This window comes from Branchiostoma floridae, chromosome 4, assembly GCF_000003815.2.
Source record: "Branchiostoma floridae strain S238N-H82 chromosome 4, Bfl_VNyyK, whole genome shotgun sequence".
NCBI classification, from domain to species: domain Eukaryota; kingdom Metazoa; phylum Chordata; class Leptocardii; order Amphioxiformes; family Branchiostomatidae; genus Branchiostoma; species Branchiostoma floridae.
In genome coordinates this window covers 18,307,366-18,332,454 of record NC_049982.1, presented here as the reverse complement: position 1 = coordinate 18,332,454, position 25,089 = coordinate 18,307,366, and the positions used below count along the sequence as shown (strand labels likewise).

The following is a 25,089-nucleotide window of genomic DNA, read 5'->3' as shown; positions in this document are numbered from 1 at the left end:
AACAAAAGGTTTTGTCATTAGGATGAAAAAAATGTGACAAAAATGTCTTTCTGTAAAAGCCTGGTTCAAAAATTCAATTTTGATAAGGGTGTCATTTTTGTTCTGTTCATCTCTAAAATGGGATACACCCCTAAGCTCCAGAGGCAAAGCTCCCGCTGTGCCTGATCACATACTGGTTGTTTTGTGATGACTGCAGTTACTGTTCTTGGAGATACAAACTTATTAAAAATGATATATACATATACTCTAATACTTCCAAACAGAAAGACGAGTCCTGGTCTGGTCTTGAGTGTTTTAGTAATGCCAGTCAAGTTTTTACTTACTTTAATGGAAAGTGATCAGGATCATAAAAGTAGACAAAAAACATGTACATATTCGAGGGCTTGCAACACACCTACTTGTCCTGGAAGGAGACAACTTTTACTCCAGCTTGTACCAAAGACTTTTTGGTCATATACACCCGTATTCACAGTATATAAGATGCCAGTAAAAGTTAAAGTTCACTTCTCCAGGTATGATTTTATGCAAACAAAATATATTTCAATTTTGCACACATGTGATCAAACAAAGATATCTCATTTTTATCATGATCTCATTCTACAGGATTGAAATTGCTTATGCACTATTCATTAGGACACTGGACTGGAATTTCTTTACTGGTCTTGTAAACCTATGACAGCACACCTGTGACTTTTAATACCAATTTTGCTTTCTAATCAGCAAGTAACTAACAGTGTAACATGTAGCATCAACTCAAGGGTAAAATTCTTATTGTTACACCATGCTTTATTTTGCACTTGCTCCAGCTAAGTATATTCATGAAATATGTGTGTATGTGATATCTAGCTTATGCCCAGTTTATGTAGAAATACCAGTAACATACATTTGTATTATGATGAGACTGAGAATATTACTGTGCTGTACCTGTTTACCTTCAGTCTGCATTTGGATGACCAGTTTCATTTTGAATGTGGCTGGGATGAAGTCAACTGTGTTTCTATCATAGTTTTCCTAACACTCTACCAATTCTGACAAGATTGAAGGCTATAAGAATAGCCTTTTCGTAAGTGATCAGATAAAGCAGGACTTTGGTCTCTGGTACTTAAGGGCTACGATACTGATGCAGTAGTAAGGTCACAGTTTGGGTCCCTGTCCACAGGTCACATGATCATGATGTGTACATATAAATCCCATCACATGATCACGACAGCATCGTGCACATACTGTTGTGGGCACCAAGGAATCATGGGTAGGTAGGCGAGCAGAGTGCGACGGGCGGAATCGGGTAGCGGCCGGTCGGCACGGTTGCTCGGGCCCAACCATTCAATGGCAGGTAGGGTGGGTAGGCTATGCTATAGATTGCAAAGGAAGACGGCACTGATTCTGTTGAGAATAATTGGTTAGCACCCCCACTCTTGCTTGGTATTCACCCAGCAACACAGCTATAAACAAAAAGCAGGCCTCAAGGCTTTGTGTGGCAGACTTACTGTCTATTCTATATCTAATACAGAAACATCATCTCTATTCTACAAAAAATAATGTTAAATAATAATCTGATCCACCAGCAAAACTGCTTCACAATGCCATCATAGTTATCAGGAAGGTACAAATATATAACTAGCCACCACCATACAAATATAACATGTATGATCATTGCCTTAGAACATGCATGAGCTTATACATTCAAACAATACCACCCACACACAGCCTGAAAATATTCTACAACTCCAGACAAATTACAGCTTTTTGAGCTGATGATGAAAGGTCTTTTTGGTCAGAGAAAAAGCTTTTTATTTTGATGTAATAAATGGCAATTTTCAACATAACTAAGAATATCAAATATATCTTATTACATGAGAAACACTTGCCATAATAACGAGAAAGATCTTTCTGCTGAATAGTAAGTGTTTACCAAAAATTATAGATGCTAAAATCCTTCAGAGCTTTGATGTGAAAAATTCATAAAACCAAATAAAATGGTCTATGTTTTCAAATCTGTAATATGCAGAAACTCTACATGAACAGTTTTTGTCAGAATTTTAAAATAACTTTCAACAAATTTTCATGTTTGATATATATTGAGTTGTTGAAAGTAGCAATCGTAGCATTTAACATTGAAATCTTCACGGGGAAAATATCTTTGTAATTGTCTTGGAAGAGGGAATGTTTTTTCTTACCTCTGCATCCCTCCTATCTTCATAGTCGATAAAAGCATAAGCTGTAACAAGAGAACAACAGTTTATCAATATCCCATATCATGGTATATTGAAATGATAATTGTACCAAAAAATGTAAAAAAATTACAATTAGATGACAAAACCATATAATGATTACACTTACCCATTGATATACCTGCAGGATGCAAGAAAGGAAAAAAGACAACCGTTATCATCAAGTGTCGTAAAGAGGTAAATGTGCTTACTACTATAGTATATCAATATATCATCAATTTGCATGTCTTTTTTTCTACAGTAAAATACAGTAGGTATATACATTTTGTATACCTGTGGGTTCAAAATCCTGAGGGATTAGACATTCATGTACAGTCCTTAACTTTCAGACATCTTCACGATCTGTATTACATTAATCCATCAATATGTGTACATTAGGGGGCATATGGTCCCTTGACTGAATGCCAAGGCAAACACACAGACTTGGTAACATGTTAACAATTTTGTTACCGAGCTCCCAGAGCTGGCAACAACTATGTTGTACTGCTCAGACCTGTTACAACAGAGCCCAGGTCATTAAACAGTTGACAAATTGACATTGGTCCTGTTCAATTACAATGATGAAATGTACACATAGATGCAATGTATGTAGTTGATATACCACCCAAAATTAAACCAGTATATAGTAAATAAACATGGAATTCCCACTGAAGTGTTTCTGGCAAACACTACCAGCATGTGCATACATGGCATATCACACTTGTAAGGTTCTATTTTGGATGGGAGGTTGTCCTTAAAGCCCTCATCAGCCATCCTTGCTGATCCTGCAAGATGCCTGAGGATCCTGACACCCATGCAGCAGGTGCATCCCTGGAATGTGGTGTCCAAATACATGGAACCTGATCCTGTGTTTCCCTAATGCCTGGGGTGCCAGACTTGGCTGTAAACAGAAGGGTGCTAATCTGACATGAGGGATTACAAGTTTGGAAAACCACATTTAACCTTTGTCAGACCTTTAAAAACTATTAGAGACAGTGATAATACAAATCCAAACAGATTAAGCCCAATGTACAAAAAATGTATACAGTACAGCTAACAGCACTACACTACAATATGCACTGAACCAATGGATATATACAAGTGTACATGTACATGTGGTCTTGATATGCTGTGGACTTTTTGTCTGTTACAAACTACACAATAATGATGATAAATCACCATCAGGTAAATCACTAAGTCAATTAATTAACAGTCCTCCAACATCATCAATTAACAGTCCTCCAACTCCTCCTATTTGTTCTGGTCACTCAACCAAATCCAAGCAGATAAAACAGGAGTTTAGCCCTAGCCCTAGAGCTATTTCAGTGAAGTAAATGACAGGGAGAGGTACTGTTTGATGAATGAGGTTGGTAAATGTCTTAGGGACCAATGAGGAAAGACTGGATTCTAATTTTATCGAAAAATCCTACTATAGGATGGTGAGGACTTTGTCAATTAGGATTGTGAAGGTTTTATCAATTAGGACTATTTCAAAAAGTACAGTGTAAATTGGTAACTGCTGAAGACATTAAGGGCAGAATTGGAGTTCCCAATGAATAAGCACCATGGTCCAGTGACACTGGTTGGCCTGGCCCAGACAGCGGGGACTTATCACAAACAAATGTGCATATCAGGCCTGGTAACTAACACAAAATCAGTTGTCAGATACCAGAAAGATGCCTGCGACTTTGAAAGCCTATTTCAATGATCTGCAAGAAGTTGTCAACTTCAATGATATGATGTTAAATTTGACATTTTACTAGAGCACTCAAAAAAGTGAATTTCTTATCTGAAAAGTCTTCAGTCTATCTAGAAGCACTGATTAAAAGACAAGAATACAAGTGTGAAAAGTTGCACACATCAACAGCCTTACAAGAAAAGAATGTCCTTGATGGGGATCAGCAGTAGAGGCAGATCACTTCATCTCTGCCAACCCCGATCTTACAACCTACCAGAAACAGCGGGCCACCCCTGGCGCAAACCAGCTGCTTCACGTTTCAGCTTTGGCAGAAGCCATGGGGTCATGGAGGGAATCTGACTTTGATATGTGACCATGACTTTAGGCAACCTCACAAGTCACAAGGCCACAGTATTTTGAGAATAGTATATTCTGCTCAGGACGTCATGTCACCTATTGACATGAGTTGTGCACTGGACAAATATTTTCAACCCATGAAGTGACTTATTTACAGATCAGAATAAAACCAGCTGCAGGACATGTGGGAGCTTGCCAACCACTGTTTTGAAACATGTAGCTACAGATTGCAATTCTTATTGTATTTGTGAAATTTTGACAAAATGTAACACTGACACTCATATTTTGTTTCTCCAAATGAAAATTTGACTGAAGAAATTAATTCACAGTAATTTCAACCTCATCAACATACCAGGCATGACCAAAGTAGTCCTAATATTCTGCTGTGTAAGGCTATTGGGGAAAATGGCATGTTTGAACTTCACTTTCACTTTCACTCTGATCCTCAAACATGCAGAAACAATGGGAGTTAAGAAGAGACAATATTTTTCTTTGCTTTTAGTTTTAATTTGTCAACAAGCCATGCTGATCACTTTGCTGTGACTGTTTGTTTGTTTATTTGTTTGTCTGGAAATTAATAAATGAAATGTACTTAAACATCATGTTCAAGTGTGGTAATCAAAAGGACACCATCATACAATCTAATGGCCTTACTGCCAGCACCTGGTATAGACATGTTTTGAAAGGAAGAGTTGTGGTTCAAAGATCTTCAAATTGCAAATGCCAAAACTGGGTAAAAGATTTTAGAGAGTGAGTTGTGGTTCAAAGATCTTCAAATTGCAAATGCCAAAACTGGGTAAAAGATTTTTTAGCTAGAATTGCACATCACTACTAGTAATGAACCCCTTCAATGGGCACAGAAGTCCAAAGACTAGTAGGATGGACACATTTACTGTGGAAGAGGTAATAGCTTACATTTGGAAACCTTTAAATTTAATCACTTGTCTAGACAAGATCCATTGAACTTATTGCAAACAGGCCAATTACATTTTATTCATACCTGTCTCTAGGGTTACTCTGAATAAAACATTGTACAGAGAAATTACCCCAGACTGTAAAATAAAATAAAGGAATTTCATCACAGACACACAGCTTTCTGTCCTTGCTCATCTCATAATTAATCAACAGAATTCTAACATTCCATAATAAAACACCAATTCATTCATATGAAAGCACTTGTTGCCACCTAGCCTATTTCACTGACATCTACAAGTAAGACATTTTATGAAAACTTGACAATAACCCCCACACGATACCAAAATGATAGCATGAACACATATCTGGATGGGCAGATTAAAAGGACTTTATCACATTATGTACATATACTGGTTGATCCCCACACAATCCACCCCCTCTATATCAATGATCCCTCCCCTGTCATTGGGGAATGTTTGCACACCATGCTTTCACTCCTACAACAGAATCCTACCATACTTCCTGACCCAAAAATAAATCAACATGTAAACCAAGAGAGACTAAATATCCTCAGCCAGGAGTGTTTGTTACCGTGCTACTTCAAAATATACCAGACTGTACTAGCGTTACAATCGTTGCGCAATAAACTTGACTTGACTATAATGCAAGCAAAAACAACATGAAAGGGAAAACGTAGGTTGTCTTAATGTTAAATTAACCGGATCACTATTAAACAGGCCTTGAAATTCTGTGATTATATAAGGAGGAACCAAACGAGAAAATCTTCTTTTGACCATGGCAAAAGGGTCCCGTAGGGTACTCGTGACAAGTGAAAGGGATTTAGTGCAGAGTGCACGTGGTTTATATACTCGTATTATGCATCATGCCGCCAGTACAACAAAATATTACACTGCAAAAAAAAAAAAAAAAAAAAATCACTACAATTATTTTCTGGGTGAACACCAGGTGCAAGCAATCAGATGCAACGTATAATTGGACCCAAACTACCCTGGTCTCTAATTTCTAAACTCAGTGCTGTAGACGATCATGATGATAAGATCTGGACCCCCAATATGTTTGCATGTTTCTGTTATGTTTACGGATTTTACGGTACCCGGAGGACACGGCGGCCATGTGAAGAGGCACAGAAGTTATAAAACGCGTAACTTTCAATCAGAAGTTCGCTTTGGGAGAGCCATAAAACTGAGAATTCTCCCCACCTGTTGAACTTCATGATGAGCAAACCGTGGCTCGAACGGTTCGGTTCCGAAAGAGGTTCACGCCCCCCACTTTCGCACCGAACGGCATCGGCCAAATCTACACAACAAAAGACCCCACTTCACAACACGGCGAGTACGTACCATACTTGATGTCGCATCTAAGAAGACGCCCGTAAGCCTCAAAGATGTCTTCCAGGTCCCTGACTCGGCAGTCTTTAGACAGACGACCCACGAAAAGCTGTGCTGGCCCGGACGACATGTTGGCACTGTGTGAGTGTGAACTTTCCGAACGCCGGTATGCTTGGGCGCTGGTTAGCATCTGCGCTTTCACTAGACTTTGTATAAATAATTCAATAGAATTCCGTTGTAGAATGATTTTCACAAGTATTTCGTTCATCGATCATAGAAACTAATCTCATGATTTCTTGGATAGCAATAGCGCTATACATGTTTGTTTTCTCCGCACCTAAGACTTATTTTGTTTGCTGAAAGTTAGTTAAACTGCTTGTTTGCCAGAATCGTTATCCCTATGTTTAGACGAAGCGCTGTGAACATAGCAGCGGATTCGGCGGAGGTAGTCACCGTAGTGAGTGAATTTTGCAAATGTTCTGAGTTATCTCTAATAAGAAAGCTTTAGGACCAAGAGTATTTTTACTTATTGTAATATATTCTTATTTTTCATTAATGAAATCAATAATGTACGGCGTTCGTATTTTTTTTCGAATGCAGTGCTTACTATTTTGGGTGACGTCACCAGCAGACAGCGTCAGACCTGACACGTTGGTTTTCTTACAAGCCGCAGACAAAACTGAACAAAATGGGTACGTTTTACAACTTATGTTGGTTCTTTTGTGGTATTCATTCTCACCCGTGTATAAACTATAAGTTACTGATAAACTAATTGTTAAATTCTCGTCGTTTAAGCCCGTAAAAGGGCCAATTTGGGTCCTTGTTCTCTGATGAGAACATGTTGGGAGGGGGGCGCTGTGCTTGCTTTTCGGTTTACTATATAAAATAGATTTTCTCCAAACACTACATTCTACGATCACAAAACTAATGTTTATTATGGGTTATACGCGATAAAAATCCTCAATCATATATGAGCCAAATAAGACACTGCTGTGTTTTTTAATAACCTTACATGATTCAAATTTATTTGCACAATTTGTTTTGTTGTCGCTTGAAGTGAGTCCTAGCAGTGTTCTGCAGATAATTTTCCCCAGCCTAGCAGAAGTCAATAGCAATTCATATTGTTCTCCATATCTGTGAGTGTGACTTAATGATACAAAATGTGTTGTAAACTTACAGTGCAACTCAATCGAAATAAAGAATGAAAAAAAAAAGTAATGTTATGTAATAGGAGGGCGTGTCATGGAAAGACCATACTTTGAGGTCTTACTTGACCTTTATTGTGTTTATGATTTGGTATACGCTACTAGATGAAACTGTGGCATATCCCTGTTGCAGTAGTTGCTATATGATAATAATAATGATAATTATCATATAGGGCAGTCCTATATAAGTATGTTAGTTATAATTACTCTCCAAGCAAAGATTATTTCAGCTATCCCCACTGGAAATCATATCTAGTTGCTTGAGTAACTGTTTTTTGGTGTATTTCATTACCTGGATGTCTAACCTTCATTGATTTATAAGAAAGGTCACGATTTTGGGACTGTATGTGCAATTAGCCCTCAGGCATCATTTTGCAAATAAACATTATTAAAATATATCTATCCCCACAGGCGGGTGGTTCTCCAGTCTGTTCTCCAGCCTGTTCGGACAGCGTGAGATGCGTATCCTGATCCTTGGACTAGACGGCGCTGGCAAAACCACCATCTTGTACAGATTACAAGTTGGGGAGGTTGTTACTACCATTCCAAGTAAGGCTGATTTACAAACACTCCTATCATTTAGGCCTTTCTTTCATATTGCTATGTAAGTTGAAAATGTCAAACAAATTGTACATGTATGTAGCATGATCAGAGATGATAGTTTTGGTGGTGATTTGGTATATGGCACCAGTGGTAAAGTCCATGCTATGGTACAAAATTTACTGTACAATGATAAGTACAATACATGTATTAAGACCTAATTTGCAATGTCATTTATTGCATAACATTTCACTGAATGACAAAAAGTCTCTCCTTTTTTGTTACAGCAATTGGCTTCAATGTAGAAACAGTTACATACAAGAACCTAAAATTCCAAGTCTGGGACCTTGGAGGACAGACAAGTATCAGGTAATGTATCATATATCTTATCTCATAGGTTAATCATGGCAATATGTTTTGACCATTCTCCCTGAGCTGTAGTACTTGTACATGATCTGTTCTGTCCATGTTCAAGTCCCTGTTCACAAGTGATGATATCATTGAAGGTTATTTGTCACCACAGGACAAACTGTTACATTCCTGTATTGTTTTTTGTTGTACCTCCCAGACCATACTGGCGATGTTACTACTCCAACACTGATGCCATCATCTATGTGGTGGACTCCTGTGATAAGGACAGGATGGGGATCTCCAAGTCTGAGCTGGTAGCGATGTTGGAGGTGAGTGTGGTATTTGTGCATCTTGTTACTTTCGTCCTCTCAATAGGTGTTGATTGCCTCAGTCTATGATTTGTAGGTACCTTTTTCTCTCTGCTTAGGGACATTGTGCCCTTTGGAACCAAATTTCATTGGCTACAAACAAACAGTATCATTCAGTAACACTTACTCACTCACTCACTAGCCGTTGTTTGATTATACTGCTGCTGGGATCCCTGAAGCAGGGGTAGACAGCAGTCAGCTAGTCTTCACACCATGCAAAAAGACATGGGAAAGTTACTCTTAATCTGTACCCCTATCCCCTGAGTTTACTGAGTAACCCATAGTGATACTTATCAAGTTTATATTCCCTGTATGTGAGTGTGTATGTTATATATGTAAGTGTGTATGCTGGTGTTGTAAAGCCTGTCTATATCATTTTTGCAGGAGGAGGAGCTAAAGAAGGCCATCCTACTGGTCTTTGCCAACAAACAGGACATGGAGGGGGCCTTGACTCCAACAGAGGTTGCTAACCAGTTGGGCCTGGCAGCCATTAAGGACAGAAAATGGCAGATCTTCAAGACATCAGCTATCAAGGGGGAAGGTCTGGAGGAGGCTATGGAATGGTGAGGGCATTTCTTCAACCTTCAACAATAGGGTAGACTACTACAGGGTTGGGGTTGGTTTAGTACACATACTGAAAAGTTTCATTTTCAGTTAAAGAAGTACCTGAAACTGATTAACATGCACTCGAAATCATTAGAAAATTGTGTAAAAAGTTCATTTTCTCTGCAGCACTATGATATAAGTCCCCTTTGTCTGACATTCATTCACAGAAGTTAGAATACATTTATATACGTTTATACGTTTTTATACGTTTCTGCTGCAATTTCTATACTGGCTGCTAGGGGTCCTCATGATTATGTGTTGCTCTTTGCAGGTTGGTGGAAGCTCTGAAAGGTGCCAAGTGATACAGTTACTATGGAAACCATTCACCATGGCAGCAAGGGTTCAAGGACACTCCAACACTGTATATCTAGCTCTCATGAGTCACCATGGCAAAATAACATTAAGATATTGTCAGTACATGTACAGTATATTTGATGGAGTGAAATATTGGGTCAGGTGATGCCCAAACTTCTGCACATTATTTCTAAGGCGACATCAGTTTTCTAATTACAATTCTAACTGTATCTTGCAACCAAGGGATACTGACAGTCTAGAACCTTGGGACTTGAAACAATATCCCTTACTTCTTCTTGAAGACAGTGTAACTCATTGGATATTCAAATCAGGTAGTTTGTTTGCTTTTTATCTGATACTATTTACCAGCCTTTCCTCCATACTACTGGTATTATCACATTGTATTATGTGGATGTACTGAATAACTAGTGAGCAAGTTGTTCAAATACTTTTTCCAAATGTATATGTGCTGAATATAAAAACATTGATACATAACAAAACTGTAAGTTAAGGTACATGCTGAAAGTGCCAGGTTCTAAAAACATGAACGAAGATCAGAAAAAGATGTGTATATTTGGAAATAACATACTATTGTATACAGAACAGAGATGTAATGTAGGGTTAGAATAGTGCCTGTATGTCTTAGGTAGCCTCTTTTTTATTCTTCATTGGGGTTAAAAGTTGTCTTTTTTTGTTTTTTGGTGGCAATTGTTTGTATTTTCTGATGAATTTTCTGATGAATGATCTAGTTATAAATTGAAATTTGTTCTTCCACTGTGTATAGTGTGTCTTCTCACCAAGCAATGTAGACTGCTTTCATTTACACATTCTCCAAGTACATCTGAGACATAACAGTATGTATTTATACCAACTTGTATTTACTGAAATGAAGATAATCACAATACAGAGTGTGTCTACTGTCTAGGGTATGATTGTGAGCACATAGGTGTGAAAATGGTTTCTTAAATGTTGGTTTTATGAGCATTCTGGGTCTTCTTAAGGTTTTGTTTTTAGAATATTTCCTTTGGACGTATTGTGAAAATAGTTATACTTTTTTTGCTGCAGCTTTTGTTTTCTATTATTCTCATTGTTAAATGACACGTGTAATACAAGATATATTTGAAAAATAACAAAAACTAGAGCACTAATGTTAATTCTGAATAAACTCCCCTTTCTCAAAGAGTATTTCGAGACTTTGAGACTTTATTAGAAAATCCATTAGTGACGTGCATGGTTGTATTATGAGATTCTCAGCATTGGACCTCATCTTAAATCTTTCTTGTCTAAAAATACACAATATGTATTGGTGGGCATAATGTGAGCGCTTGCAAAGTCCAACATTGGCCACTTCCCAGCAAAATGCCCCGAACATACTGACTTATCTATGTTCCTTTAGCATGACAAATTGGACACAATCTGCTAACACCTGCTATGCTTTTAGGTAGGCCGACGTTCTCATCGATTTTTAAATCTTTCCATGGTAAACATCGTGCGCTAAATGTGATAGTGAAAATGAAATGTTGAATGATTGGCGCTTTTTTATAGAAATTTTGATGGCGAGCTTTCAACATTAACGTTACAGTCCCACTGCACTTCTTCATCCCTTGGGTTTACAGAGCTCTTGGTCCCTTCCACCTCTTCTCCAGACTACAGTGACCTAGGTCTTGTCCGACTATACGTCTTCCTTCGTCGTGCTCCCACATTTTCTTGTACCGATTTGCCCTGGTTCAAAAGTTCTACACTGACTTTTTGCCTTCCATTTTTAAACCTCCCATCAACTTCTTCTGCCGTTTCACGAGTTCCTTGTAAGTTTCATTCACGTGTTTTTCCAGCTCCAACAACGTTTCCTCCGCGATGTTGTTAGAGTCGGGATCAACGTCCATTGTCCCTGTATTGTTCCAGATGTCAAAGTCTTTCTCCCTGTACTTTTCTTGGAAACCAACTACAAAATCTCTCCATCCATTTGGCAACGATGAATTTCTCGTAATTGACGTGGACAACGAACTTGCTGAAAACATCGGCGTTGGTTTCGTTATCTTCGATGAGATGCGCGTTTGCCCGAATGATTTTTTCTGCCTCTTCGTCCAGGGGGTGAATGATGGTTAATAAGAACCTGCGCCATCTTGTTAGCATCCTCCTTCCTTGAACACGAGTCTTTTCGTCAGAATCTACCCACCTCCTCCTGGCCTCCTCAAGATACTCTTGTAATGTATAGTCCTTTCTTCCCTCCTTGTAGAAATCTTCAGAAAGAACTTTCTTGTAGATCCTGCGCGTTGCTTGCCTGTTTCCGTAGAGAGGACCATACAACTTGGCCAGCTGGTCATTCACATGTGCCAGCTTGTTCCGCTGGTTCTCAAAGTACATGCCCACGGCAGTCAGCAGTGCAAGAAACGTACCACCGCCAAATAGGCCAGACATCGCGGGGGTCTTCCACCATCTCGGCGTCTGCAGCGAAGGTAAATGGATATTCTTGGAACATTCTCCATGGAATATTTGACAATATTCACACAGGCAAAAGGCAAACATACAATTAATAAGTACTGTAAGAGCCCCATGATATTACAGTTTGTATTGCTAGTGTTCTCTCTCTCTATATATATATATATTTCTGATTTCATCGAATTAGACACCTTTTAATGATGCATTTGTATTGTAGTGTCAATTGACCAGGTCTTATGATAATCTACCTATAACGGACTTGTCTCGATGTTTGACCATGCCTTACCTTCATTTGTTTACACGCCCACTTAATAAACAAGAAACAACGTTTGGGATAATATCTAAAATATGCAAAACTTACTGACTGGATAGGTCACAAGTAATCATTTTAGAACTCGAGCTCCTAAGCCGACTTCATGTTTGCTTCATGATTATCTATGATTGGTTGCATTTACTAAAGAATAGGAGATAATAAACCTTCATGCCATTGCATCCAGATGATACGCTTCATTTTTCTTCTTCGTGGAGAACCTTAAAATCTAACCAGATTTGGCAAGTGGACAACAGTGTCGCTACAACAACTTTCTAGATATTGCAGCTGCACATTACTAATGTCATTAGTGACACATTACTATTAGCAGATTCGATGTTACCATATACACTGTATTTTCTTTCATTTTCAAGGCTCGAGATGATGCAGCACAGACCAAAGGCTTACGTGGTTGGTACTGTACCTGTTTGCTGTCAGTTGGCGGCTTGTTGCAAAACTGCCGAAAGTGTCCCTGGAGGTAATGTCGGACGACCGTTGGCGAACACTGTAGGAAGTTGCTGTCTGTTGTGAGTATGGAGCGGGTGGTCGCAGATCTGGGTGCCAACACCGCCAATCCTCTTGTAGCCCTCTGCCTAAACTGCGTCCTCAACAATGCCATCAACTGTGCCATGCTTATTCTGTTGCACAAAATAGAATATCTTACGTGAACGACAGTCGTCTACGTCATAGTCGTGTACCTGGCTAGATCCGACCAAAATGGCGACCCTGCTATATTGAATTTGAAAACAGGTAACGTTACAGGTCCAACTACAGGTGTGCCGAGGACTTAACATCCTGCTGACATACGTCTAATCAGGCGACGACTAGCTTGTAACTGTCGGTACCGCGTACAGTAAAAGTACCTACCGAGTTTGACAGCCTATTAAGTTATTGCTTGGAAGGAACTTGGCTCCCGCTTCCGATACTTAGGCTTGGTGCACGGTGATCTACACCTTACATGGGCTCATGACCTCACCTCTCCGTTCTGTATGTCCTTTTGTTCAAGATTCTAGCATGACCGTGTGCAAAGCTGAAACCTAACACCGCCTGATAAAATCACTCCCGGCCCTGTTCCTGGCAACATGCTTCGGACAGCACAGTACAACACTAAAGTATGTGTAAGTGTGTGTAGAAGTACTAGAAGATATGGCACACTGAAGGCAAGAAGTAGGAGAAGAGGCGATTGATAAACCAGTGATAACTTACCAATTAAAGTCATCTGCAAAATTGGCCACACCATGTCACTCTCTGTCTTTTAGTTTACTGTATTAATAATAGATTTGAAACAAATCATCCAAGACAATGACATGAACATGGGTGCTTTTTATTTGAAACAATTCACCATCATAATCACCTTATGTCAGACACAAAGTACAGTAAAGGGGGAAATGGCAAAAAGCTTGTGGAAATTTCATTTCACAATAAGAAAATGCAGTCAAAGCGGCCGCGGTGGATTTAAGTTCGTGGTAAAAAGGGGGTAGGCGGGCAGAGTTCATTTTACGTCACAGTGTTTACTTTAACTTCGCGCGCTGAAAATTAGACCGCAAAAAACGACCAAGCACAAACGTCTCAGCTTTTCTAAAGCGCCGACACACTAACTTATCGGTATACCTGTAGAATTACAGGCTAAATCGAACTTAGAATCAAGATCACCCGTGCTTTTCAGTACACCAAGGTTGTCATCAATGTTGAAATCTTCTCAGGTTTAATATTATGCACCAGCTAGACCTAATTGCTTTACAGGGAAGAAAATAATGATTGGCGGAAAGTTTTCTTAAGTTGCATTTCTGGAATGCAACCATTTCGTCGTTTCTACCCTTCTTCCCAGTTGATTTTGCCGTTTAATCAGTACAGTTTCTGTATTTCAGTATCCCCTGCGATTGCGTTTCTTCCTCCCCTGCCATGTGAAGTTGGTCAGAAAGCCTTTAATTTGGTGCTTTCTACACCGAGTTTTTGTTTTCGTAATCTTCCATTTTCAACCCTTCCATCAGCTGCTGTTGCCGTTTCACGAGTTTGGTGTAAGTTTGTTCCACGTGAGTTTGCAGTTTGGGGAGAATTTCTTGGAGGAAAGCTGTGTCCTCTTCCAAGATGCCTGAATTGCTCCACAGATCAAAGTCTCCGTCTCTGTAGTTCTTCAAGACAGCAACTACGAACCCCCTATCCTCCCAGTTGGCCACGATGAATTTCTGGTAATTCACATGGAACAAAAACTTCTGGAAGAGCTCTGCGTTCTTCTCGTCGCTGTTGTCAACGAGATGCATGTTGGTGCGAATGATTTCTTCTGCTTGCAGGTCCAGCGGGTGGATGACGTACAGCAGGTACCGGCGCCACCTTGTCAACATGCTTCGTCCTCGATTAGGAGCGCTAGGATCATTCCACCATCTTTCAAGCCAGCCTTTTTTCTGCCATTCTATCTTGGCATCCTCCAAGTATGTCTGAAGCCCTTCCTTTTCTGGGTCGTTATAGTCCATTTTCGTATGTCTGTTTTTGGAAAGGACTTTTTTGTACGCCATGTCCGTGGCCAGTCTGTTACCATGTAGGGGGCCGTACAGATTAGCCAGCTGATTATTCACGTGTGCCAATTGGTTCCGTCTGGTCTCCGTCTTCTTTCTGGTCTCCTCCTTCCTGTTCTCCACCTGCCTCACTCTCCAGTCTATCCACAATCCCAAAAGTGCGACAGACAAAGGGCCCACCACTGTCAGCCGGTCCCACCACCGGCTCCGTGCCTGTGACAAAAATATTTAGAGAACTTGTATCGAAGACTAAAAAGTACACATACTGGGCACAGAGCACATTTCGTTTTATGCTTTCAAATTTTTTTTCGTTGACATTTGGTTTCTGTAATACACACTGCCTAGGTAATCAAATAACTCTCCATTGAAAAAATACTGCGTTAGCTCAAGTAGATAGTAGTCATTGCAAGAACGACGAGTTTATGAGCCTATATAGTCATTGCATGTCATGGGAAACCTATAACATATTAGTTACCGACAGCTAGTCTCTTATACACGACAGGTATTAACTTTGTTTTCTCATTGATATGTCGTAAATTATGTTGCATTCTGTCATGTTAATAGCTATTTAGCGTCAAGCATTACAGGACTGGTATTCAGTTGCAACAAAAACAGAATATATCATAACTAGAGCTCTACCTGTCGGGCACCAGTAGATGGGGCCGCCTCTGTGCAAAACGATCGCCCTGGGTTGTAATGTCCAGCAGCCCGCCTGACGAGCGAACGTTGTACTTGGCTGTTCTCTTCGGTGAACATGGAGCGGTTCGTTACATATTTCAGACGTCTACAATGACCCGACACCTGAACCCGTGTTGTCGTCTGCCAAACCTGGCCTCTCAATGTTGCCATCAACTGTGCCATGCTGACTTCTGTCCTGTTGGGAAAATGTAGAACATCTTAGGCTAACCAAGGGCTAACAATGGTCTGCCGCGTGCAGTCATGGAAATAATATGGCGATCACGCCATGTTAGTTTTGAACAGGTACGAATACAGGTATGCCGGGGACTCAACAGCCAGTCTGATCTACTAGTCATGCCACTCCTCAGTCGTCTTCTAGTCTGTAATTGTGAAAAAAAAATACCTACCGGTGTGTTGGTCGATTTCTGTGCGGGAAACTTGTCGGCGTTTTCGATAAACCTTGGGCTTGCTGATGTACACGCGCTCACACGGGTAGCGTTTGCAAGAAATGCTTGAGGCGAACAGATACCATTTGGGCGGATTTGCTTTCGCTTTCGTCAGTCCTTTTGTTCAAGACCCGTACGCGTGACCTAGCTCAAACCTCGACACACCTACTGGTGTAATCATCATCTCTGTGGCAACGAGGGTTTGTGTTTTTGGACTTTAGTACAGGCACACAGAGAGTGTAGAACAAACAAGTACCCTGAAGGCACGAAGTTTGAACAACGAGGGCAAATAACAAGTATTCCACGGTTGCATTGCCCACGCATTGCTCTTGGGCTTTAATTCAATTTTGGTCAAGTCCACGTTTCAGCGTTGTTCATATAAATTTATATGCCTGACACTCCCTGTAACGTGTCTTTAGATCGTTCAGCATTCAGTAATATTCTCCACTAGTCGACATGTAATCATTAATCCTCTATATTGCAGCCACTAACTGGTCCGTGGTAAAAGCAGTATATATGCATACAACGTTAACGTTAATTAAACATAGACATATCAAAATATGGCTATGTGTATATGCATGTGTCTCCAGAGGTTTTTGTGGTATGTGTTGTGGTAGAATGAATCCGACTTAAGTACAGACGATATACTGGAGTATCTATATATATAGCACAACATTTTTCTCGTTGCAACAGAAGATGAGCCATTCGAAGGTTTTCAGTAGGTTGACTGATGTGCGAGATAAATCGGTGTCATATTGACAGCATGCGTATTTGTTCCATTTCACTCCACTTCATCATGGGGTTCAAACAAGGATTCCATGACTTCATTTGGTCCTGTCTGGTAGTACAGGGGTCACTTCCCGTGAAATAATGGTTCGTTCCTTCAACCTTTAACCCTCTATAAACAGGTGAGGTCAGAGGTTCCTAAGATTAGAAGTGGGCTGCTAGCTGCTTAGACCTGCCCTGTTCACCTGTGTGTACATTCAACACAGATCAGAACAACATAGCCGTGTCTGGTACAGAATGAAGACCCTTTTACTGTTCGTTGCTGCACTAGTCGTGTACTTATTGTTTGGCGTTCCTGAGTTGCCTCTAGATTCGGTCAAAGGCTTCGTAAAATGTCTTCCGGTCGCTGCTCTGGGCGTCTTTGTACAGGTGAGTTTTTCGTCAGGATCGGTCAGGTGATAATAAGGTTACATTGCAGATAGATTTAGATCTAGATTCTCTATAATATGACTTTTGCGTCTGTGCGTTTCTGTACAACACTGAGTACGGATGAACAGCACAACGTAACGTTTAGAGTAGAGTACTTTAATAGTAGATGTACATTGCACAACGCTGCCTGTTCTCCACACACTGTGACACACAATAATGCTCTGTCTGAAACGCACACGGGCTCCTAGCTTCCAGCAGCACCGTCCAGCACAACAATCTGTAGCCATACATAATTTAGTGCATACTCCTGGCACTGTGGTCCTCATTGTAAACTTAAAAGCTGTGGTCTGGACAGACGGCGTGTTGCACGCGCCTTTGATTGTACCAAACATGGCATGTCGTTCAGAGCTGCTAGAAAGATTGCTATCCTGAGGGAATACAGTGGCGCGTCTGAGTGGTCTCCAGGCGTGACTAAAGCTGGTTTGGGTAAATGTTGAAAACGGTCTATTGAGTTTCCCCGTTAGACACTAAGAACGGGATGGAGAAAGTATTATGTAAGTAGTAACGTTACATATGATACCTGTAACTAACTGTCAACAAGTTAAGACTCCACTCGTCTTTGAGTCCCAATGGAGGCCACGACGCATGCATGGTGAAGTAGTGGTAGTGACAACGTGCATACCAGTTGGCTAGCTAGATTTTCATCATCTTTTTTGTCTAGGAAGGTACATGTATTTTCTATCACTCTCAAGTAATGGAGCACAGCCACTCTACGCTGTCTTAGATATATTCTATCTGGCCGAAGAAGTTTTGCTTGCTGTCTCTACATGATATCATCTTAGTTCTTGTTTACGACAGAGCTTAAAAGTGCACGTTTTCTACTCAAATACAAATACACATAGGTAACATTTCGTTGTATATTTTGTCTTTCTCTGGTTCTTTTGGTCTTGTGAAGGTGGAGCAGAAGTGTGGATCCACTTACGCGCGCCTCCTAGCGGTCGGCTTGTTTACCTCAGCTCTCGGTGACTACTGCATGTACTGGCACCACTCACCAGAATGGTTCTTGTATGGTAAGGCGAATTAAGAAAAAATAAAACTAATAACGGATGCAAGATGTCCTTTACATATACTCCCAATCACATAGCTTGTGCATGTTTGTATTGTGCAAGTTTTGTGCATATGTCATACGTGATTATATATTAAAGAAAACTATCATCTTATACTTTTCCCCAGTCACTTGTAAAATTAAGGAAAACTATCAATACTGTTGTGTAATTTTTACAAAATAGTGAGTAACCTATATCCATTGGTAGATCGTAAGAATAAATGAAACATATTTCAACATCTTTTTACATTGAAAATCTACCTGTAAATAACATCTCTATTATATCCCTTCCCGAAGGTGTCATTGTGTTCTCCGTCACCCATCTTCTCTACTCCTTCTCGTTCGGTCTGAGACACCTGACGATCGACCCCCTGGCGTACGTCACCATGGTGATAGCCTGTGTGTCCTATGGGTACCTCCTCCCGGGGTTGAAGGGCGTGCAGACGACAGTAGTGGCAATCTACGTTGTGCTGATCTCCTCCATGACGCTGTCAGCCGCCGCACGGTTACGTCAGGCCGCCACGTTACCTCGTCTGTCGGCGTGCGCAGGCGCCGTTCTGTTCGCCATTTCTGACTTTATCCTGGCCGTGGACAAGTTCCGCACCCCCCTCCCCTACCCCCGGGTCTCCAACATGGCCACGTACTTCACCGCACAGCTTCTTATAGCACTGTCCGTCATGGAAAATCGGGTGGACCTGAGGAAGAAAAAAGAGTAAAAAAAAACTAGAATAAGAAATCTTTTCATTTATTTATATGACCGATGTAAAGCAAAAGCCTGCAATTCCAAGAACATTTCACGTGTTGTATTTGTCTCAACCATGTTAAAAGCAGTTTGGTACCAGTACTTCATCATTTGCGTATAAATTTTATTCTGTATTCACCTTTTTTTTGTAGTTTATATTTGATCATACAAAAGTCACTGTACTTTTTGTCGTGCCAATAAAGCTTGCTGTTAAATCTTAAATGATAGCTAAGTGTGTGTCTCAGAAATCATGTACCTGATTTTTAACTCATTGTATGTTGAAAATGGCGAAAACGGTTTTATGTTGAAAAGGGCGGAAATTTTTATCGTCAAATTCTATATCCACATGTTACTGCAGTTTTAAATGGCGACGAAGCACGGCGCTTTTGTCACATTCATGAAAGTTTTAGAGAGCATCATAAAACGCCCGATTAGTGCAAGATATCAATCTCGAATTGTTTTTTTCTGAAACATGGGGCGTTGTATGGGATGTCATAGTAGATTATGTGTCACCGAATCAGACGTCGGACGATCTCTGTACTGATTTCACAATATCTGCATTGGTGCCATCCTCGTACATGAAGAAAGGGGGGGGGGGGGGGTTAAAGAAACTAGGGTGTCACCCAGACTAGCTTTAGACGTGGGGGCCTGGTTAACCAATTAGGATTACATTGCCGGCTATATCCTTCTCCCCACTAAACAACTATGGTTGAAGCCATGGAGAACTAGCTAGGATGGCACCTGTGGATGACACCCTGGCAACTACTAGTACATGCCCTCTCATATCCTTACACTCATTGAAAGTGTACTGAAAATGACAACGAAAGGTGACTAGATCTTGTGCATTGATTTCTTCAGCCAGGTTGTCCCGAGACAGGACGAGACTGCCCGATAAAGACGTCACAGTCCCGATAAAGACGCCACAGTCCTAATTTTGTGAGAATGACTCAGCGCCAGGTGATTATCTACAGCACACGAGCACGACTTCGTGCCAAATCGTGCCCAAACCTGCCAGGCGTAATAAGTCTCAAATTAGCACACAGTCATCCAACTCATACTACCGGTCGTTCTATTATTAGTACTCGACTATGTTGAAATTAAGTGCTGAAATTAAGTACTGTTCATATGCGTAGCCTCCAGATAAACTTTACTCTCCTGGGATCGCATACCCCCGTGCTGGATAACTCCTCCGAAAGTATCTGTGTATTTGGCCAATTTCTCTAGCAACACGTGGAGCCTGGTAGTGGCTAGTTCGGATTATGTCTTCTACTTTAATTGCTTCGTTGTTGTTTGGGCCACCACAACGCAAATCATGCAGTGATAGGGTGAAATTTTCTGGATCAGCTGAATAGGACATTTCAGTATAGGTGTTACGTATTGGTAATTTGTTAGTTGAGTGTGTATTAAATTTTGACCTCGACTTATCTAAAATCTTTCCAGTGTCTCATTGAACTAACAAAGTAGCAAAGAAAGGAGTTTTTCAAATCAATGGATCACGCACGTGAGACACGTCTTTCGCCAGCTCGCAATCCAAATGACATAACCAGGTTTACCGCTCCTGGTCTGTCACGTGAACTTCTGAGTTCTTGTTAGTAACCTCAGCTGCTCAATGTCTTGGAAGTTTCCAGTTCCAGTTTAAGTACCGTCTAGAGAGTTGTGTAACGCTGACATGTTGAAGCTCGTGACCTGGCCGGCCGGTAGCCACATATGTTCTGTGTCAAGTCGGCGGCGCCAGGACTTACGTCTCTCTACCACCTTCTGAGAAAGCTAGCGGGACCGCGTGGGCCGGGATGTCTTCGCTGAGTCAGCAAAATAGTTTAGCTAACGAGATGGTTGATTCATCAATTGATATGTAGTGATAGAGCAAGGATGAGTAACTTAGGGTGTAAACTGATGCAAACTTGAAATGAACAAGCTGTCAATTCAACTCATCTTACGAACCGCATGCTGCAGTGCCTATTCCGCTTTTAACGTTAAGATGTCTTTGCTTAAATTGAAGGGCGGCCTGGAAGACTACACCTGGCTTAATGACATTTCATTACTAAGTATTCTGGGCCATGTACATTTTGCAATGCTCCTGCACTGCAATATACTAACTTTACTTTCATATGATGAACGAATGTTTATAACATTATCCCTTAACTTTTACGCTGAGATATGGAAACGTTACAACAAGTACTTAAAGTTTACTGTCAAACATGGACTTTGCGCCCTGGCGGGTAAAACGGTCAAAACTTTAAAACGATAATCTAAACACTGTAAAACCGGCATGTTTTGTTTCGTTCAACTGCACCGTGGCCGTAATAATCCCCCAGAGTCCCGCAAGGTTCTGCAGGAAGTGATAAGAGACAGTTTCACTACAGCCGGCAGATGTGACTTTAGTTTCTGTTGGCAACAACACAGAAAGTCGTGACAGAACGAGAGATGACTGATAGTGATACATGCCGCTATCTGAAGTTACAGAGGTCACCATTCTGCAAGGACTACATTTTGTATTTTTATAAAGAATGTCAGTGTATCAACCTGATGTGTCTCCTTTTTGTGACCACTCGATGTTATCTTGGTGTGGTGAGGCCTATCGATCAAGGGATCGATTGATGTATTAATCGTGCGAATGAAGATGCTCTATGAAAGTCACTAACAGTCATACTTCCGAATCACTATTCTGTGACAAAATTGACTAAGACATAAAATGAAGTGGATAGGTCTGAATACCCATCTAGACATATGGTAGGCGTTACGTAAGACACAAGGTTACTCTTGTCCACCTAAACTTTACCTCGGTCAGGACGTGACCTGGCTTTGACCTCGAAACTTTTCCCTGTGTGCCTTGTTTGCCACAAAAGAGCCCAGAGGTCATTTTGTGGGCGTTGTCGGCTAGAGTGTGTGGTGAGGGATAGGTAGAAAGAAAAGATGTGCTTCAAAAATATAAACTTTATTCAGGTGAATAATTCCAATTACACACAGTATCACCACAATGACTATATGTAATGTATCATGTCTTCGTTCTATTGTACACAAGACGTCATAGACTTTAACCAGCTGTCAGCATTGACAAAGAAATAATCCATATTCTCATCATGCCATGTACTTTTCATCTTTTCTGTTGCCCGACTCGCATGACGCTAGGGCGTCACACATATCCAGGGGTAGTTAACCACGAGGCCCTCAAGCCCATCCTGTAAAAATCCACCGCTACGGAAATTGACGAGCGTACGTCATTTCAGATGGAGAGGTCACGCCTTTTGCAATTACATACCCCCATATCTACTTGTTTTTGAAAAGGTCAATTGTCTTCTCTGACGTACATAGGGATGACTAGTCCCTATATAGCTAGGCACCTATGGTATGTTCTCTGAGTGCGACGACAGGTATCTACGGACAGGTGGAAGGCGAAATACATTTTATTTCTGCCTCTCTAACGACCAGGAAAGAAAAGAGCTATTCGAAGAGGCCTGCAAAACTTACAAAAAGTTGCAAACGTTTACTGACGAAAATAAAACTATAATCCTGTTACGTTTACGTTCAAAAACATCACCCACTCATTATAGACATAGTGGGACACTTTGTCTTTCACTGCTTCCAGAAAAGAAGTCAAACCCCAAATGCTTAGATCGTAGCTCACAGTAGTCCATAGTATTGCTAGAATAGTCACTTGTTATAGTCACCATTGTTACCTATACCAAAGTCTTGTATTTTAAGTATGTTTACTATATATTCTGTATGTTCCCGGTTGCAAAGAGAGCTCTCGGACAAGAACTTGCACATAAACATTGTCATATACTCAAAATTGCCTGTAAAACGCTCTAGTGGCAACTTAGCCTGTGTTTACACAATGTAGGCCGGTGTGACAGCGATCTCGCCCCCCCTGCGATCTCGCCCCCCCGGGGGGCGAGATCACTAGCGTTTTCGCCCCCCTTTAGCGTTTTCGCCCCCCCCCCAAGAGCAGCTGGTTACTACATATTACAGGTGCGCTACCTGGTACTATACTGCACTTGGGGAGTAACGTATATGGTGTGTTACCTGGTACCTATATGGCATCTTATTACCGTACCGTAAGATGTCATACCTCGAAAGTCGATACTATATTGTTCGGTGCAAACATGACATCGACGTGAAAAAGACAATTTTTGCAGCTGAGGTGGCATAAAAACAGTGCTACTGCGAACGTATAAACACCGTCTATGGTACGGAATACGTCAGGTATATGTTTTCAATTTGTCACAGTGTTTTCTTTCTTGTGCTGGAAACATTTCCAAAGCACTACCAAAAACACACGTGAATAATAGTTTCTCATTATAAACACTATCTACGCGCAAGTTGATATAGCTGTTGCTAAATGATACACAAACACTGGTAAAGTACTAGTCTTAAGAAACACGGGTAAATGCATCAGTTCCTAAATACTAGAAAAAAACAGTCATTTTGGAGGTGAAGATATCCCTTGGCCAGGTGCATATACCAAAATGTGCGTTATTCTAATTAATGCCTAATATTTGCATAAAAAAGACATTACATAGTTCTTTTGTGGTCACTTCATGGTAGAGACCTTATATTGGAGATATGTAGGTTGCTTGAGGACAGGTGAATACAATGAAATACATCTTATGTCAAGACTCAGGTATATGCAATAATGGGAATACAAGGGACCCAACCCTCCTTGTCTGAAACAATTAGTTCAACTATCTTATTACCATGTAATTACGTTAATTTTGATACTATGAATGGAGTTATGTATCAAACTTGTGTACTTATATCATTCTGAAACTGCATTTTGTGATTTATTCCAATCAACTTCTAAAATGTCATGTAAACCCGTTTTTTGGGGGGGGGGCGAAATCGCTAAAGGGGGGCGAGGTAGGGGGGCGAGATCACTAGCCGGGGAGGGCGAGATCGCTAGTGATTTCGCCCCGGGGGGGCGAGATCGCTAGTGATTTCGCCCCCGGGGGGGGGGGCGAGATCACGGGGGGGCGAGATCGCTGTCACACCGGCCGCTAGGAGCGCGTCAGGCTACATGGCAACTCTGTGTCGTCACCAAACTCATAACCGTGATTGATGAAGATGATACATGTTATTTAATTTGCTAAACAAGTGAAAAACATGCCTCCATGTATACGTTCCTGATTACCGAATTCATTTGGAGACAAATTTTAAACCTCCTTGGTGACAAGTAGTCTCCGCCAAACCTGTCTGCGGATTTAATTTTAGAAATTGGGCAAAATTTGAGGATTATTTTGCCAGAGGATTTTGCCGGCCATAGCTAATAGGAATGCACGTCAGAAAGAGTGGGCAGCCGTGAACGGAACAGTGGCCCTATTTTGGTGCAATCCACTAATTTCTCAACCCATAGAGACTTTTGGTGGAGTATACGTTACATACAAGTACATGTGTTCGTGAATTTACTAAACTGCAATGGAACACTTACATTTCTAATTTCCATAGGGCATCTCTATATTGATCACCTTCATGATATAGAAGCATATGAAATATTTACGTCGTGCATCACCAACAATAGCCGGACCGTCCCGTACCTGGCACCTGGCTGCCCCATTGTGTATTCCTGGCACACGGCCAAAGTTGATGCTGATGAACATGCGACATAATACTAGGATGATGCAACAAGACCAACATGTTTGTCAAATTGGTGGAATATCTGAGCTATTTGCTCACACAAGTTGTTTGGGAACGAGCCTTTTGGTGAGGGAGTGTTGCGCAACGTTTCACCTGTTCTCCTCAATTGATCGCAAATAGAACATGGCGGACATGACCGTCTGGCGCGGCGCCAGTGCACGAGTCTAAAAACCTGGGTGTACTTAGATACCTTTTTC

At 40.9% G+C, this 25,089-nt stretch overlaps 4 protein-coding genes across 11 annotated transcripts in view; 2 read left to right on the top strand and 2 right to left on the bottom strand.

Annotated features, from left to right (window-relative positions):
• The window catches only part of LOC118414769 (serine/arginine-rich splicing factor 4-like), a 12,202-nt gene extending 5,283 nt beyond the window's left edge, over positions 1–6,919 (bottom strand). For 3 of the 7 annotated variants that reach the window (XM_035819002.1, XM_035818999.1, XM_035819001.1), the window contains exons 1-3: positions 6,522–6,912; positions 2,341–2,352; positions 2,178–2,218 (exon numbers count right to left, since the gene is read on the bottom strand). In XM_035819002.1, the coding sequence (XP_035674895.1) occupies positions 2,178–2,218; positions 2,341–2,352; positions 6,522–6,777 (309 nt within the window). In that variant the 5' untranslated portion in view covers positions 6,778–6,912. Of the gene's footprint in view, positions 1–1,224; positions 1,353–2,177; positions 2,219–2,340; positions 2,353–6,521 lie in introns of all 7 variants that reach the window. The other 4 variants (XM_035819004.1, XM_035819000.1, XM_035818997.1 and 1 more) reach the window with 4 other exon arrangements.
• A 184-nt stretch (positions 6,920–7,103) lies between these two features.
• Positions 7,104–11,053, top strand: LOC118414771 (ADP-ribosylation factor-like protein 1). The gene is made up of 6 exons (XM_035819006.1): positions 7,104–7,201; positions 8,126–8,263; positions 8,542–8,623; positions 8,823–8,934; positions 9,358–9,536; positions 9,851–11,053. Exons 1-6 carry the CDS (start codon positions 7,198–7,200, stop codon positions 9,879–9,881), a joined length of 546 nt encoding a protein of 181 aa, XP_035674899.1. The 5' UTR covers positions 7,104–7,197; the 3' UTR covers positions 9,882–11,053.
• Positions 10,608–18,865, bottom strand: LOC118414768. 2 transcript variants are annotated; one of them, XM_035818995.1, is made up of 5 exons: positions 18,781–18,865; positions 15,775–16,009; positions 13,490–15,348; positions 13,047–13,260; positions 10,608–12,318 (listed from the first exon to the last, which is right to left on the bottom strand). In XM_035818995.1, the coding sequence occupies exons 1-3, from the start codon at positions 18,840–18,842 to the stop codon at positions 14,563–14,565; spliced, it is 1,083 nt and encodes a 360-aa protein (XP_035674888.1). In that variant the 5' UTR covers positions 18,843–18,865; the 3' UTR covers positions 10,608–12,318; positions 13,047–13,260; positions 13,490–14,562. The 2 variants fall into 2 exon arrangements, with proteins under 2 accessions (XP_035674888.1, XP_035674889.1); XM_035818996.1 differs by lacking the exon at positions 18,781–18,865 and adding an exon at positions 16,221–16,395.
• On the top strand, positions 17,143–19,476 carry LOC118414770 (lysoplasmalogenase-like protein TMEM86A). The gene is made up of 3 exons (XM_035819005.1): positions 17,143–17,414; positions 18,370–18,484; positions 18,817–19,476. The coding sequence occupies exons 1-3, from the start codon at positions 17,283–17,285 to the stop codon at positions 19,233–19,235; spliced, it is 666 nt and encodes a 221-aa protein (XP_035674898.1). The 5' UTR covers positions 17,143–17,282; the 3' UTR covers positions 19,236–19,476.
• Positions 19,477–25,089: the final 5,613 nt, after the last annotated feature.

Coding starts and splice junctions, on each gene's coding strand:
- LOC118414771 (XM_035819006.1), top strand. Junction 8,624..8,822: donor GGAGGACAGACAAGTATCAG/GTAATGTATCAT, acceptor TGTACCTCCCAG/ACCATACTGGCGATGTTACT. Junction 9,537..9,850: donor CTGGAGGAGGCTATGGAATG/GTGAGGGCATTT, acceptor TGCTCTTTGCAG/GTTGGTGGAAGCTCTGAAAG.
- LOC118414770 (XM_035819005.1), top strand. CDS start 17,283: ATGAAGACCCTTTTACTGTTCGTTGCTGCACTAGTCGTGTACTTATTG. Junction 17,415..18,369: donor CTCTGGGCGTCTTTGTACAG/GTGAGTTTTTCG, acceptor GGTCTTGTGAAG/GTGGAGCAGAAGTGTGGATC. Junction 18,485..18,816: donor ACCAGAATGGTTCTTGTATG/GTAAGGCGAATT, acceptor CCCTTCCCGAAG/GTGTCATTGTGTTCTCCGTC.
- LOC118414768 (XM_035818995.1), bottom strand. CDS start 18,842: ATGGGTGACGGAGAACACAATGACACCTTCGGGAAGGGATATAATAGA. Junction 16,010..18,780: donor AATAGAGATGTTATTTACAG/GTAGATTTTCAA, acceptor TTTTCCCAACAG/GACAGAAGTCAGCATGGCAC. Junction 15,349..15,774: donor CATCTACTGGTGCCCGACAG/GTAGAGCTCTAG, acceptor TTTTTGTCACAG/GCACGGAGCCGGTGGTGGGA.